This window comes from Crocodylus siamensis, chromosome 1 (genome assembly GCF_052110815.1).
Source record: "Crocodylus siamensis isolate JL-2025a chromosome 1, ASM5211081v1, whole genome shotgun sequence".
NCBI classification, from domain to species: Eukaryota; Metazoa; Chordata; order Crocodylia; family Crocodylidae; genus Crocodylus; species Crocodylus siamensis.
The window spans coordinates 319,010,451-319,026,063 of record NC_143395.1 but is presented as its reverse complement, the minus strand read 5'-3'; the positions used below and the strand labels follow the sequence as shown (position 1 = coordinate 319,026,063).

Sequence of the window (15,613 nt, the reverse complement as noted above, 5' to 3'; positions counted from 1 at the left end):
GAATAATACTTTAACAGATAGTAATTTACAATAATTTAGATTTTTCTTGTTCTGTATTTCACTTTTTTTTTGCTGTTCAGTATACCCGCATGTATATAATGAGTTTTACCTGTCCAGATTCTTTGGGGTTTTAAATTTTTTTTCAGTGAAATAGGTACCTTAGCTTTGAGCATAAAGGACAATGAAGCATTTCTTTAAACAGTGACGTTATAAAGACTTCATGACAAGGAGTGCTTATACCTGTTGCTCTGTTGTTGAAGATTTTAATCTAGAAACTTGAGACTGTTTGTACTGAGGGAAAACTTGCTTGTATGTCATTCTCTTAAAGAAGGTTGTCTGCATTATGAACTTAGAATATCTGTAAAATGACTGCCTTCAACTTCTAAATATTTAAATGTAGGTAAATGAAACCCACTCTAGAAGGCTGTTTAGAAGTGGATAGCATGTGCATGAGTTTCTTGTTGGTTTTCTGATAATATAATGTTGTACTGTAAAGTAAAAATAAATAAGACAGTTGCTTTGATAGCCAGTAAGTTTAAGGATCAAGTAATGAATTCCTAAGGTGGAACTGGAGTCAATTTCCTCATTGACAAAAAAGTAGCTAGTTTGCAGTTAGATTCATGTAGTTATGTTTCAGTTGATTGTTGAAGTTTAGCAAACATCAGAGCTTACAAAATATGATTTTTGTCATGGTACTTTTTAGTCAAATTTATGGGAGAGGTGGGTAGGGCACAATATTTTTACGAAAATTACCAAGAATGCATTATGTTTGCTTACCACAGCTAAACAATAACTGTATCAGGGTCATTTCCCTACTGGCAAGGTGTACCCCTTGGTTACTGAAATTTGGAGGAATCATGCTGCAATTCCCTGACTGAACTACATCTCTTTGGCCTTATGTGCTCTTCCTCTGAGACAGTACATCATGAAAGTCACTGAGTTTCTTTCGGCTGTGATAGCTTTTGATAGACCAACTAAATAGTTGAAAAAATCGTTCTTTGCTAGCTTTCAGGCACAATAGTTGAAAAAAATCATTCTTTGTTAGCTTTCAGGCACAAACACCTATTTCCATTTTCTATGGTTGCCACAACAGAATCATAGCTTTATATACAAGTAATATTTATGATATGTACATTATTTCACTTGGTCAGAAATGCTACCTTAATGGCCCATTTCCGCTATTTTGAAGTATCTGCAAGGGTAATAGACTTAATATTTTATATCATGGGGGTAAAAAAAAAAGAATAAAACAAAGTCTGGCAGCTTAAGAACTAGCTCGGCAGCTAATAAAACATCCTGTGGGTTTTGTGTACCCATCCTGTCCCCAGGTCCCTGCCCTCCTGCCCTTTCCCCTTTCCCCTTTTCATTAAAAGTTTTTCCCAGAGAACAGAAATCTTGGAAAACAACATTCATCTCCAACTGTTTCCTTTTATCTGGTGCTTCTGCAGGGTTAGTACTATATATCTAGTTTTACAAATACGTATACAAAGAATTATTTTATTATGAAAAAATAGCTTTAATTAATTCCATAGAAAGTCATTTAATTTAAAACCAATCATTCTGCATCAGTCTTCTGCCACTGAAGTGCATTTTATATCATTAGACAAGCATTTAATTAAATACATTCTGTGGGCCAAATCCTTCCATCAGACACATGTTTCATATCTGGGGATTTGCCAGGAATTCAAACAACAGAACTGTGTCTAAGTTAACATTCTCACTTAAAATCAGACAGTCTGTTGATGTGATAGGTATATAAAGGACCCTTGAGAAAAAGGGCTGTACATTTTGTGGGGCCTGAGGGTAAGAGACTGAAAATAACGTAAAATAGAAGAATTTTTGTTGTTCTTTACACAAAATGCTTAGAGACAAATTGGTCAACCTAAGTTAATCTTGCCAGATATTGATTAATGTCCACATCAGCCATGGGCTGTGTTCTCAGCAAATCCCTGGCCTGATTCCATTACATATTATTTTTTTGTAACAGTAAATGGTTTAATTCCTCTCACTTAATTCAATGGGTTCTGGGATTTCTCCAATATTAATTGCTTATTGGTTCCTTTATACTTAAACTTTTCATGTCAATACTTTTCACTTTTATTTTCAAGAATAAAGTAAGCTTTAAGTCCCCATGAGGAATACAAGTATTATTAGGCATACTTTAAAGAAGGGAAAGAAGAAGCACAAAGAGGCAGTGATTTACCCAGTGAGTCAGCTTGAGTAGCACAGCAGAGGTGGTAACAGGCCATGGGGGTCCTAATGTCTCATTTGTTACTCTTAAGTCCTGAGCACACTCAGTCATTCATTACAATGGTTTACTGGAAAAAGCCCTGCAGAGAGTTTTCAGCTTTCTCCATGTCCCTTATAGTTTCACGTGCTGTGTACTTCTGGGAGCACTGTTCCTTAGTTCCTTTCCATATTGGCATTTGCAATACCTGAGTTGCCTAGGTGGAATTGAATACAATTGGCTAATTAAAGCAAATGTAATTGTGATGCATAGATGAAAGAGCTGTTAGCTTGCTTAGGGTAGCATGATTTATAGAGTATTGAGAGGCAGGATAGTCAAGGCTGCCCTGTGTTTGGTTTAAATTGGTCCATATTCTATACCTTCCAGATAAGTGTTCATTGTATAAGATGCGGCAGAGCATTCTTAGGATGCCATCCTGAAATGAGACAACAGTCTCCTGCTGCTTCTGCTGAGGCACGGTGGTTATATCTTCTTAAAGTTTATCAGCCCATTAAAAGTTAAAATGCATCGCAAATATAAATTACATGAAGGGAACTGCTTCAGATCCCTCTTTGTAACTGAACATACAACTAACTGAATACATATATAGTTGTGTGTGGGTTCCACTTACTTCGTGGAGCAAGGGTGGAATGGAAAATTGACAGAATACAGTCAATATGAAGAGGTGTGTTTCCATAATTCAGAAAACTTAACCCAGAAGAATCATAACCTTTCTCAAGTTTAAATGGGATGTGAAATCAGATCAGAAGAGTATAACAATTTATTCTGACAGTAGAATGGTATTTGTCAGAACAAATGCAAGTATAAGAGCAAAGCAAAAATTTTGAATAATGCACTTTCAAGTGGTTTGCTAAATGAATGTCTCAATTTGATTGGACTACTCCAAGGCTCATTCTTTTCCACATTTTGGTGAACATTTGGGTAACTTGGTTTTTCTACATAATGGATGATTTTGGCACAAATAAAAGTTGCTGCCCAAACACCACTATTTTGGAGCAATATTCATGCCAGAAGTGCTTGGCTGACTTCTCTCTCTCCATGCAGTTTTTTGGTGAGAACGTGGCAAGAGAAAGCTGAATGTAAAGTATGTTGGATGGCTGTAAATCTGATATATAGCTCCTCCTCTTCCTCAGTAAAGTGCACCACTATTTTAATTCTAGCTGCCATATATACTAATATATAAAGCCACTGACTGATGTCCTTTAAAGGTGTAATGGTATCTGATCCCTGAGGCCAACAGTTGCACTTCCTGCAATGCTACATGTACATAGCAGGATGCATGGTTTTGGGATCAGGGATCAGATCCTAGTTGCACCATTACTACTTGCCTGAACTGGCAAGTTGAAAGCTGGGTGCCTGACAATCATCTGATTTTTGGCTGGCTGTAGAACTGCACTGAGGATCAAACTAGCCCCAGTACAGTCTCCAGAGCTGGTGGACAATCAGCTGGTTATTGGCTGAGTTAGGGCTGGATCAGGGTTTGAACTGGTTCCAGTGTAGTCGTCAGAGCTGGCCACCAATCAGTTGATCATTGGCCAGATCTGAGAACCACACCAGGACCAGTTTGAGTCACAATGTGGACCCCAATTTGAGTCGTAGAGCGAGGCAACAATCTACCAATTGCCTGCTAATGGGGAATATACTGGGGTTCATTGGAGACCCTGTTGCAGTCCTAACCCTTCCATATGTTCAACCTAAGATACGATGGAAGCCAGCCACAAAAATGTTACGTATTTTTCGAGGAATACTTTTATGGTATGTTTCTCTTTTTGTAGCACCATTAATTCCCTGAATGTGTGACCAGTTTACTATTTAATACACAATTAACAAACTAAATGCCTCTTAAGTGTAACCTTTGCCAGGCCCTCTCACTTTTTGTTGGAGAGAAAAATGTTAGGAACTGATAACTATGTTTAAACCTATTTATCATTTTCTAGCCCTGTATACTTCCTTTTTGTCTCTGTAAAGTGCTTTCCACTGCCAACCTGAGAAATTTCAGCACCCCAGTGAATTATTTAGCTACACAGAAAGAGTAACTAGTAGCACCTGACTTAAATGACCAATCTGATGTGCTGACTTGTGAATGTTGGATGCTCGTAGCCGCACTCTCAAATATTCATGGAAACCCATGCACTCGCATCTCATGAACTACTTGATCATAATTTCTACAATCTGTGACCATTTCAAAGACAATTCCTGTCAGAAAAAGTCAAATCTCAGCAATAAGCGTTTTTCAACAAATAGTTTGACCAGTTTTTCCAGAAGTTATGTTTGAGTGACACTGTTTCTATTTGTTGTAATTGGTAGTCACGCCAATATCCAAAACTGACTTCACAATACAATTATAATTGTTTAATCCTAAGGCTGAAAAACAGTATTTGCATTGTTTCCTGAGTTCTCTATATATGTGAAGTAATGATAGTTGTGATAGTTGTCCCTACACAATGAATCAGCACATGGCTTATATACCACATAAATCAGAGATGGTCATTATTGGTCAAAATGGGCATAAGTGAAAGGAAGGTTAGTTCTGCATTGAATTACACCTAAATTAAAGGTGTCACCTCTAGTTTCTAATATGTTCCTCTTTTTAAAAAAATAACATTTCTTTGTGGAACTTCTATTCCATTTAATGCCATACACTGACACAGAATGGGGAAAGTCCCTGATATACGTGTGCATATGTGCATTGTAGAACTTGAACCTTTATTAAATGTAAGAGCAAGTTGTTCACGTCTAGCTAAGACATGTAGACAAAAGGTATTGGATTCACAAGTGATAGGAGGACCTGGCCTTTCATCCAGTTACTTTACTTATCAGTTTCTCAAAGATGAAGCTAGTGTTTTGGATTTCCAACTGCAAATGGCTGTTCTATGTTGCAGCTACCAGCAGGGGAGCCAAGAGATTATAGTGAAGTAGACAGCTATAGTTCCATAACTAGATGTGGTGACTGAAATCATTCCTGGAGTAGTTGTTCCATTGGCCTTGTGAAGTTATACCAGGGAAATTTTTTCCCCATGTGACTTGGGTCACGTAGGGAAAAAAATACTGACCAGGAATTTAAGCTGAGGGCATCTTGCCCACTTCAATAAATGTATACTTTGGGAAGCATAACACTGGGCATGCATAACAAGACAGGAATGCTGCTTGTTGACAAATTAATGACAGAGACTTGTCTTTACTTTCTGTGTACCCTGAATGAAGGCATCTCCTACAATCTTCTTTCCTACAGTAAGGTTGTATTATGCCATAGATAATTATGAAGCTGTACCACCTGCTTAAAATCAAAGGCATGATATATACAACATTTATTTTAGGTTACTTGTGTATAGGTGACCATAAGGACATTTGGGACATCTGGGACACTGCCCTCCCCACCCCCACCCACTGTCAAAGTCACTGACGCTGCTCCAGGCAGTGGCAGCAAGCAGGGGTGCGAGTGCAGTCCAGCAGGTAGGCAGAGCTGCCTGGCATACTACGGCACTCCACCTTCCCACCAGACTGTGCTCTGTGCTCCTGCGATCCCAGGACTTCTGTTTAAATTTTGACCAACCAGCCACTGAGTGTTTTGTTCTCTATCCCATTCCCCTGCTTTCTTCTGTAAACCTTGTGGGATTCTCGGAGGGTCTGGTGTTGTTTTGTGTTTTTATTAAAAGCATTCAGCACTTTTTTTTTTAATGTTATGAAGCTTGATAAGTTTTTTGGGCCTAGTTGAGCTGGGTGTTCAAAAGCATGTTGTCTGCAAGGACAAATGTAAATAAGGTTGGTGTTGCAATAGAAAAGTAAAAACAAAAATCTCTGTACACACCTGGCATAATGGTAAATACTTCGAAGTTGTAGTTTTGCTTTAGAAGGGAAAGATTTGTTTTAAATGTTAGATTCCTCAAGAACCTTCAATCTCACAGTTTATCCTAGCAAAAGCTAGCTCTTATTGGTAATATTGAAGCTGTCATTGATCAAACATGAGATGGTGGCCCATTAATACTTTCACGAGGCGAGAGATTAAATTAGGTTAGTACTTTCCTTTTGAATGCTTCAAGTTTTGTTTGTAACAAGCAAACAGTTGTCATTTGACCTGTGATGATTTATGAAGAGATTAAAGGTTAGGTCTGTCTTAGTTCAGTGAATGTCAGAGCTCAAGCCTGTTGCTTTTCCAGTTAGCACTTAAAAAACAAACAAACCCAGGAACTTTTGATTAACTGAATTACCTATTTTCCCCCTTTCCTGCTGAGTAATTTACTTCAGTCACTAACAATATTTCACACACTTTGCAGAATTTCACTCATCCAATCCTTTCCTGATTTCTGTATGTGCATATCAATATATATATATATATATCTTTTTAAACGGAAGTCTTAACAGACAAAATTATTTTTTTTAAATAAAAATGCTGGGGACTTCATTCTCATTTTTGTCATTTGTTTAATAACGTTTAAAGAGAAGCATTTTTTTGTTTCATTGTATGCACTGTTTTGTCAGCATGTACCTCTCTGGGAGGAAAAGCCTTTTCAATGTTCTGTCTTTATCCTCAAAGCATGGTGTATCTTCTGTTCCTTGCATTGTTTGGAGCATTGTCTCAATGTCCTTTTACTGCAGAAATACCTATTTGTACTGGGAATACCTTTTTCCTCCTATTACAGTGATCCTGTTCTCCGAGAACACTCTTTTTTCCATAGCTGGAGGTTACAGGATCTCCAGGTTGGGCTGTGAGTTTCCACATTAGAAACCACAGCACATTAGGAAACAGAAGTGGAGGCAAAAAGGTGACCTTCACTATGAGTATTTGGTCTACGCTGAATGTATTATGCTCACCTGCTTTCCCAATGCAGGTTGCACTTAAAAAAAATCATCCAGTTATATGCAATTGTTTTTAAGCAGGATCACTGAAGTCTTGGGGAGATGTCTTGTTGAAATGGACAGTATCTGTGGCATGAGCTTACATGCAGTCTGGAGGCACTAAAATGTGTAGCTTACTTTATTTTAATGTTGTTTCATATGCGTTTTTTAAAAACTAACATTCTCTCTCTCTCTGCAAGTGTTCCCTAGGGACGTTAATACCGACTGTTCTATTTCTGTCTTTTATGTAAAAATGGAAAGATAAAAACTAGACAAGGAATGTCTCATGATTTTGTATCCCCTAGTTTGTAACAGTCAGTTTTGGAGTATGTCCTGATGTAGGCCAACAGCAGTTACTGTCTGATTTCACACTCGCCACTGTCTAATACTACAGTATATCAAGAAAGCATGGACTTGTACAACCGGAGGGGTTGCTGGCTACTAAACCAACACTGTGCTTGGTAACTTTATAAGCATGTGAAGCCAAACTCATTTAACTGTGTATGCATGGAATTAATTTTTTTTATTTTTATTTTTACCTGTACTGAAGGCTTTTACTCATTCTAATTGGTATTTTGCTGTAAAACTGTCATTGGTTTAACTGTTCTGTCCAAATGCTGGCTGATGCTTTGTCCTGAATATGAGATAATTTGTTTATGGGTATGATGCACCATTTTCCCAAATCACTCGCTACCGCTGCTGCCATGGGCATACGTTTTGAAGCTGTGAAGTTGAAGCAAATTTTTCTTTCCCTCTCTTTCATTTTTCAAAGCAAGTCAGATTATTGATTATGTATGACATCACCTCTTTTTCTAAAGTCTTTTTCCTTCCTTTTTCCAGATTCATTGTGATTGGATTCAATCATTTGCATATGAACTTCTGATTATGCATACCTGCTTTCTTTTATTCTGATACACTGTGTTTATTAGAGAAACGTTGTTTACAAACATCACAGTTCTTAATAGGAAGAGGAAGAGTCTCACAGATTGGTAGTCCTATCTGTCCTGATCCTGCTGTTGCTGAAATTAGTGGGATTGTCACTATTAGAGACAGAATGGGCCCTTCCTCCAAAGTCCTTGAGAATTTCACAGCAGTACTGTAACCTGCTAGGTGCTGCAGTTAGAAAAGGCTTTTTTTTCATTCATGTTTAATTCTATACTTTAAACTGCTGCCAGAAAAGTCCATATGCAAACTGGATATATTCTTATTCATTGTATTTGTTCTGTATATGTGGTTAAGCCTTATCTGCTTCCTTGACTGACCAAAGAGTTTTCAGAATGGTTAATAATGCACAGCCAATACAGCTCTGGAAGAGTAAGCTAGATTTTATTCTGCCTTTTATTACAATGATGGCCCAATCTGATAAATTCTGATTAGGGAATCTTTATAACTTCAATGATCACTAATACAAGGGATGGATAGAACATGGTTTGACTTCCAGATTGTAGTAAATGAAAAAATTCCTGCTGTCTTTATATGGGTTTGAGATCAGGGTTTACAAACAAATAAGTGGGGAATGTTACAGTGAAAGTGGCTTTTCTGTCAAAAAATTGGCCTCTAAACCTCATAAATAAAGTAACTTTGAATAATATATTTGAAGGAGTAGATAGGTTGCAGTTTTTCATGAAGCTTGCCAGGAATTTTTTTAAATTTAATTCTAGGCTATATAAAATTAATCCGTTTTCATAATTTTACAATTTTACATCTTCTGTACTATGCAGCAGAGCATAAATCAGATTCTACTGCAGTTCCCTCTGGCTCTGGAAACAGACTATTTAGCAGCTGGATGTTCCATTTTAGTTGAAGTACATGCAGAGCTCTAGATGGCGATAGTTTCTTTACCCATTTTTCGGAAGATGGGATGTCTAGGGGAGAATTATTTCCAGATGAAATAAATCCTATATATCACACAATTTGATGACTTTTTGGTAGTAAACTTTCCACTTTTTCTGGTTTATGGCACAAATTATGGCACAAACTTTCCACTTTTTCTGGGTTATGGCTACAGATTTAAAACTTTCTAGTGCAGGCATGCAAAGTGAGAAGGACAGGAGAGTTCTCTGCATTTTGGCCTGCCCTGCCCTGCCTGTACTGTTCACACAGGGACCAGGCAGAGTAAAAGAGTTAGGAGTTTTACTCTTGAGAAGGGACCAACAGGAGGGAAAATGTTCCTAAATATTTGTCCTGTGTGCCTGGTTGGGAGCATCTTTGTGCTAGTTTTCTAAAATTGTTTTTTGGTTTTATGAAAAGGAAGCTGAACCCTGACTGAAACCAAATATTGTATCTGTCACTTCCCCTTCCTTCAGTTATGTATTCGAGCTCCAATTTATCACACTTCTGTTCAGCTAGTAGACCTCTCTTAAAAGAAAGGTAGTGGATTGTGGTGTATGTTCTGAAATGGACATAGAGCGCATCCACTGAGTTACTCGATTATGACCAGCAAGTTAATTTTGCTTATGTTTGCAAGGTGTTATGGGGCAGTTGAGGTAAATGCAAAGGTAGTACATTAACCTATTATATCATCTTGTCCTCATGTTTCATAAGCCTTTAGTGTCCCGGTGACCTTGCATGAATTACTTGTATTAACTTTCAGTTGAGGTTTATTTTCATTTTGACATCTTCCCCTTCCCAAACACCAGTAATTTCATTAGGTTTCTCAAACCAATCTTCATCAACACCATTAAGAAAGCAACTAGAATATTTTTGGTACTGACTGGCTTTTTGGACATACAGTGACAATTCTGAAAAAACAAGTGTGTTCTCACGACTTGTTAGGGCCATTAACTGTAATTTAATAGGTCACTCCCCTGTTGAGAAAAGAACTTACGTACCAGTGTGTCCTTACTAGAAGAACGCTTGCTCGGTTGCCTAAATGTTATCGAGACTAGAGCCACTGTTCCAGGGCTGTCCTGACTGTGGACGATGTTAACAGTACTCCAGACACTAGAGAACCCATGAATGTCCTGGAGTAACCTAACTGACTGCTCTTTTGAGCATCTGTCAGTTCTACATATGGTTGCCTTGCATCTGAAGAATGAATCATAGTTCCTAATTCAAGTCCCATGAAATAAAAACTATGAGAAAATTATATACAGCTGGCAAAATTTGAAGCTAGCCTCATAATTTTGGACATACCACAAGCTTCACTGGCTCCCCGATGATTGATGCAAGCCTAATTTTTCATTAAGTCCATTAACTTCTCATGTGATATAAGCAATTTTTGTACATGTATACTTTAAAAGTACATTTTGTACTTTTAAATAACATTGTTCCTTCTGCTTTCTGCTTCTCTATTTGTTTTCCAACACATAATCTGTAAGTAAAGTATATCTGAATATACACTTGCATTATAAAGAGGTAAGCGGATATGCTGAAAGAGAACATCTTTTGACTAATGTAGGTTATTTATAATTCGTGAAAAGATAATGGAAAGGGAGACAGTAGTTTAACTATATTTCATATGGCCCTTCATATATGAAATACAAATTTCTAAAACCTCTTCTTGCAAATATTGAAGTATGGTAACGAGACCCTGGCGCACACTGAAGGGTAGTGATGATCTTCATTTTCACTTCATAGTCTATTTGGTGTCTCTCAGCATAGCTAGTCAGCTTCTTTCTTTCTTTGGCAAAAGCAAATTCTAGCACTTGAGTTCTTGTGTCAATCTGCACATGTACTAATTAGAATTCAGTACTCATTAAGGCAACACCAAGGTTTGGTGCACTTTCATGCAATAATCACTCTCTTGTGATTAGTTTTAATTTGTAGTTGCAATTTAACATGTAAAATGAGAAATCATTAGAATAATTGAGCTCTTGTCTGCAAGTGGTAGTGTTTGGATTTGGGTGTGGTCATCATTAATGCTTGCACTGGCTCCTGAAGGAGAATGTAGCATTTTACTTCACTGCAAAATTAACAAGCAAAACAGTGCCTGAAAAGCAGGGTTTTTTTCTGTTACTGATAGGAGAACCTGCAAAACGTTGTGCACCATTTGACAGATCATCAGTGATAATACTTCTGATAAGTTTATGACCCCAAATATAAATTGAGGAGCATTTTTAGTTGATTGTTTCATCTGATATTTTATAGTTGGAAGCACTGGTAAAGTTAAGTTTCATGTAGATTTCCTGGACATCAGAGTAGGGCCTTAGCTATATCTCAGATATAGGTGGTGTTCAATTTCTAGAACACAACACCTGAGAAATTCTCATACAGGTGCAAATGACCTATTTCCTGTCATGTGACACAGTGCCAGAATTTCTCTGTTTTCACATGTGAGGTGCTATCACTTTTCTTATGTCTTTATAAAGTGTAGTGTAGTACTTTTGACCTATAAATTCACTATTAATCTGTTTCACTATTTCTATATGATGAATTCCATTTCTTTTGAAAGCATTGTATACAGTTGTGTGCTAGTGTCAATAAAATTGACATTTGTATAACAAGCTGTGGCTTTTCTCTGAGATTTCACAGAGCAATGACTTAGTGTGGAACTATGGGTTATTTGTTGCCAGCTATAATGATAAAAATATAAATCCTTATTTAGGAAAAATACTAGTTTGGCTTTACTATACAATGGAGTTCATAAATGCCATGGTTACACAAACCAATAACTTCTTAATTGATTTTATTCTTAAAGCAGTGAGAAATACAAAATCTGCTAGGATGGGGGGAAAATATTTTAGCAAAGAGGCCTCCCAGAAGAGAAATATATTGCACTCTTCCCATTGGTATTTATGCATCACTGCCTTTATTCACCAGAATGTCTCAGTTATGTTGTAGTAACAAGAATAGACTGTTAAGTAATATACCCTAGAAAATACATAAATGTGCTTACAATGAAAAGTCTGACCTTAAATACATAAGTAGGCAAACATTTATTTCAACTTTTACCAGTGATTAACCTTTGTAATTGATAGCTTGTTAGGTTCTCTGTTGAAGGTTTTAAAGTGTGAAGCCAAAACAAAACAATATGGGTTTTAAACATTCTGTCATTTCAAAGATCCTTAGCTGTATCAGGTTTAACATTCAATGACATTTCTTTAGTTTAATTGGGATGACACAAAAGATTTTTGGCAGGCTGTTTCATTTGCACAGTCAGCACCCTGGCTGCCTTCCAATAGACAAAACGCTAATTCCAACATTATTTAATGTAATATATCATAACCCACAAATGTGTGATTAACTATATATATATTTACTATACAAAAGGCTTTATATAACTGTGGTAATCTAAAATTGTCTTGTTTGTGCATTAAAAATAATGCTTTTATGTGTAAACATAATGCTAGTGTTTCCATCCCAAACAATCAGAGGAGCATGGAATGACCCTGCAACGTGTAATGTATGTACTCCTGTTGTGTGTAGAGGTGGGGAAGTAGTAGTTTTCCCACTCTGTGTTAGATGTGACTGATGTTATATAGTACAATAACTTGAAAGAAAATCCTGAGGGGGGGATTGGTTTTTTGGATTTTGTTTTGTTTTTGTTGTTTGCCTAGACTCCCTTTACATGCATTTGTTCTAATTAGTCTTCTGTAGCTCCCAGTGAAGTACTGTAGGTGATTTGCTTAGTTGGGTATCCTGATATAGGAGGGAGAGCAGCAGTCATACAGCAGCTCACTTATTTTGTCTATTCTATTTTAAACTAATAGTAAAACCAAGAAAACTTATCTAATCTATGCATCCTTTGTCATAAGTGAATTACTGTGGCAAAGAACACATCATAAATGTGATGGTTAGTCTGAAATGTATACTGCTGAAGTACATGCACTCTGATCACACTGGTTTCACAGGAGCTATAATTCACTTAGTTCTCCTAGTTTTATTAACTAAGAGAACACTGGACCAGATTCTCCAGTTGATACAAACAGAAGTAGCTCCATTGAGTACAGTGAAGTTAGGTCCATTTATACCAGGCAAGGATTTGGCCTCTTGGTCTACCTAATTTTCCACCCTGTGCTTTGTAAGATTCTAACTCTTTCTTTAAACTGCCCAGAGAGATCCTGTCCTAACTGTGACTTTTATTGTATTGTTTCTTTAGCAGGCTCTCTGACTGGCAGCCCTCACCTTTCAGAGCTTTCCATCAATTCCCAAGGAGGACCGCCACTGGCAAATACATCATTATCTCCAAACCTGAGCCCTGATGCCAAGCAGTCCTCTCCACTGATCAGCCCACTGCTGAATGACCCATCAGGCATAAGGACTGATGATGAGGAAGAGGTCAGGAGAAAGGTATTTATGGTTGAATACACCCTGCTCCTCTGGACATTTAGATTGCTGGAAGGATGGCTTGAGGCTAGCAGCCAGACCCCTGCAACTCTCCCTGCCCCCCTCCCTTCATTTGAGTGAACAGCAAAGGATTTTTTTTCATGAGAGGGGCAAAGAGCTAATATTGAAAATGTACAAGTGCTCACAAAAAGCCTGAGAGCAGTCATTTATCTTATTGTCTGGTGTATCCAACCATAACTTGTAGGTTGTCCAACAGCACCCTCTTGCTCTGTTTGAAGCCACTGGCAAAACTCCCATTGTTTTCAATGAGAGAGAATTGAGTCACAGAATAATTTGTGCTTCATTGCAGCCTAATCAAAAATCCATGGAAGTCAGAGACCATTTGGTTTCAAAGGCCTTTGGCTGTGGCTCTGCAAGTCTATTTTAATAAGGTTCAAGATTATAAACAAGTGTGTTTTAGAGAGAGTTTGTAATGGTCTTTTTTCATAAAGTGCTCAACTTGACTATAACAAGAGTTCACCTGACATAGTAATGGGGCTCAAAGTGACATTAGTGAACATGAGCCAGGCTGCCCAAGCTACATCCCTCCATGCTGACTTCCTTAACGGCACATTTGCTAAGGAACCAAAAAAAGCTCTCCATGAGCCATACCCTATGAATTTGTTAAACTGAGGGTGTGTTTGAATTGGCCCTGTGACTATTGGGCAAGGACAGGGGTCTCTGCCCCAACCCAGGCACCCTTAGGTTTTCCCTGCTCTTACAGGAACAGCCCCGGCCTGAGCCAGGCATGTTCTAAACATCTGCCTTCCCATTTCTTGCTCAGCCTACACTGTTTCCCTTGCTGGCCACCTGTTGCATTTCAAGGGAGGGTAAATAAACTCTGATGTGTCCACTACCTGCTTCTTTGATGAACTGTGACAATCTTAGGAAGAGCACATTTGCTCCCTTGATCACCTGGTGTGTTCAAGAGAAGATTGTTTCTCACCCACATGTTTACCTAAAGGCATGTAGGAAGAAGGGAGAAAGGAAGAGAATTTGGGAACCAGCAACCAGCTTCCTGTTTCTTTACCCTATCCCAGATTAGGGCAGCCTATTGACTGCGCTAGCTTATGCCAGCTAGCAGTGGCTGCCCCAAGATCATGTACTGAGTAGGGAGGGTCCAACAGCAGTGAACTGTATCCCTGCCTATGGAAAATCTTCTATAGCAAAGGCTGTTAGGAGAGAAGCAAGAACTAAGAGATTTGTAAATGTTTTCATATAATCATAGAAACATAAGGTTGGAAGGGACCCCAAGAGGTCATCTAATGAATCCAACTCCCTGCTCAAAACAGGAACTTCCCCAACTAGATCATCCCAGGCAAGGCTTTGTCTACCCAGGTCTTAAAAATCTCCAAGGATGGAGATTCCACCACCTCTCTGGGTAACCTGTTCCAGTGTTTTACTACCCTCCTAGTCAGAGAGTTTTTCCTAATATCTAACCTAAACCTCCCTTCCTGCAACTTGAGACTATTACTCTTGCTTCTGTTATCTGCCACCACTGAGAGAAGTCTAGCTCAGGGGTGGGCAAAGTCCAGCCCAGGGTCAGATCAGGCCTGCAGCAGATTCCATTTCCCAGCAGCCCCTGCCCACATTGCTGCGACTGGTTTCCATGGAAACTTCTGCAGCAGCAGGGCTGTGACAGCACGGGGCCAGGGTTTTCATGGAGACCAGGCGCAGCAGCGCTGTGAGGACACATGGCAGGGCAGGGAGCTGCTCCAGGGCCAGGATCTTGCAGCGATGACAGTGTGATCTGGAGCTGGGGCAAAACTGTGATCTGCTGCCTGCATGCCCCAGGCAGGGGCATGCAGGCAGCAGATCACAGTTCCACCTCAGCTTTGGAGCACGCTGTTTCTGCCATAATATCCCAGCCCAATTCCTGGAGCAGCTCCCCGCGTAGGTGCCCTGCCAGCACAGCTGGGGCTGGTCTCCTTGGAATCCCTGGCCCTGTGCTGTCTCAGCCCCGCCACTGCTGGGGTCACCATGAAAACTGGCCGTAGTGACACAGGCAGGGGTTGCTGGGAAATGGAGTCTGGCTGCTGGCTGAATCCACCATTTTGCCCACCCCTGGTCTAACCTCCATCCTCTTTGTAACCATCCTTGAGGTATGTGAAGGCTGCTATTAAATCCCTCCTCAGTCTTCTCTTCTCCAGACTGAATAAGACAGATTCCCATAGCCTCGCCCCATAAATCACATGCCCCAGCCCCCTAACCATTTTTTTTGCCCTGTGTTGGACTTGCTCCAATTTGTCCACATCCTTTCTG

At 38.9% G+C, this 15,613-nt stretch overlaps 1 protein-coding gene across 7 annotated transcripts in view; it reads left to right on the top strand.

Moving 5' to 3' along the window:
• The window catches only part of FARP1 (FERM, ARH/RhoGEF and pleckstrin domain protein 1), a 336,263-nt gene that overhangs the window by 267,008 nt on the left and 53,642 nt on the right, over nt 1–15,613 (top strand). For 4 of the 7 annotated variants that reach the window (XM_090023129.1, XM_090023103.1, XM_090023087.1 and 1 more), the window contains one exon: nt 13,125–13,315. In XM_090023129.1, the coding sequence (XP_089879255.1) occupies nt 13,125–13,315 (191 nt within the window). The remainder of the gene's footprint in view (nt 1–13,124; nt 13,316–15,613) is intronic. The other 3 variants (XM_090023121.1, XM_090023093.1, XM_090023112.1) reach the window with 2 other exon arrangements.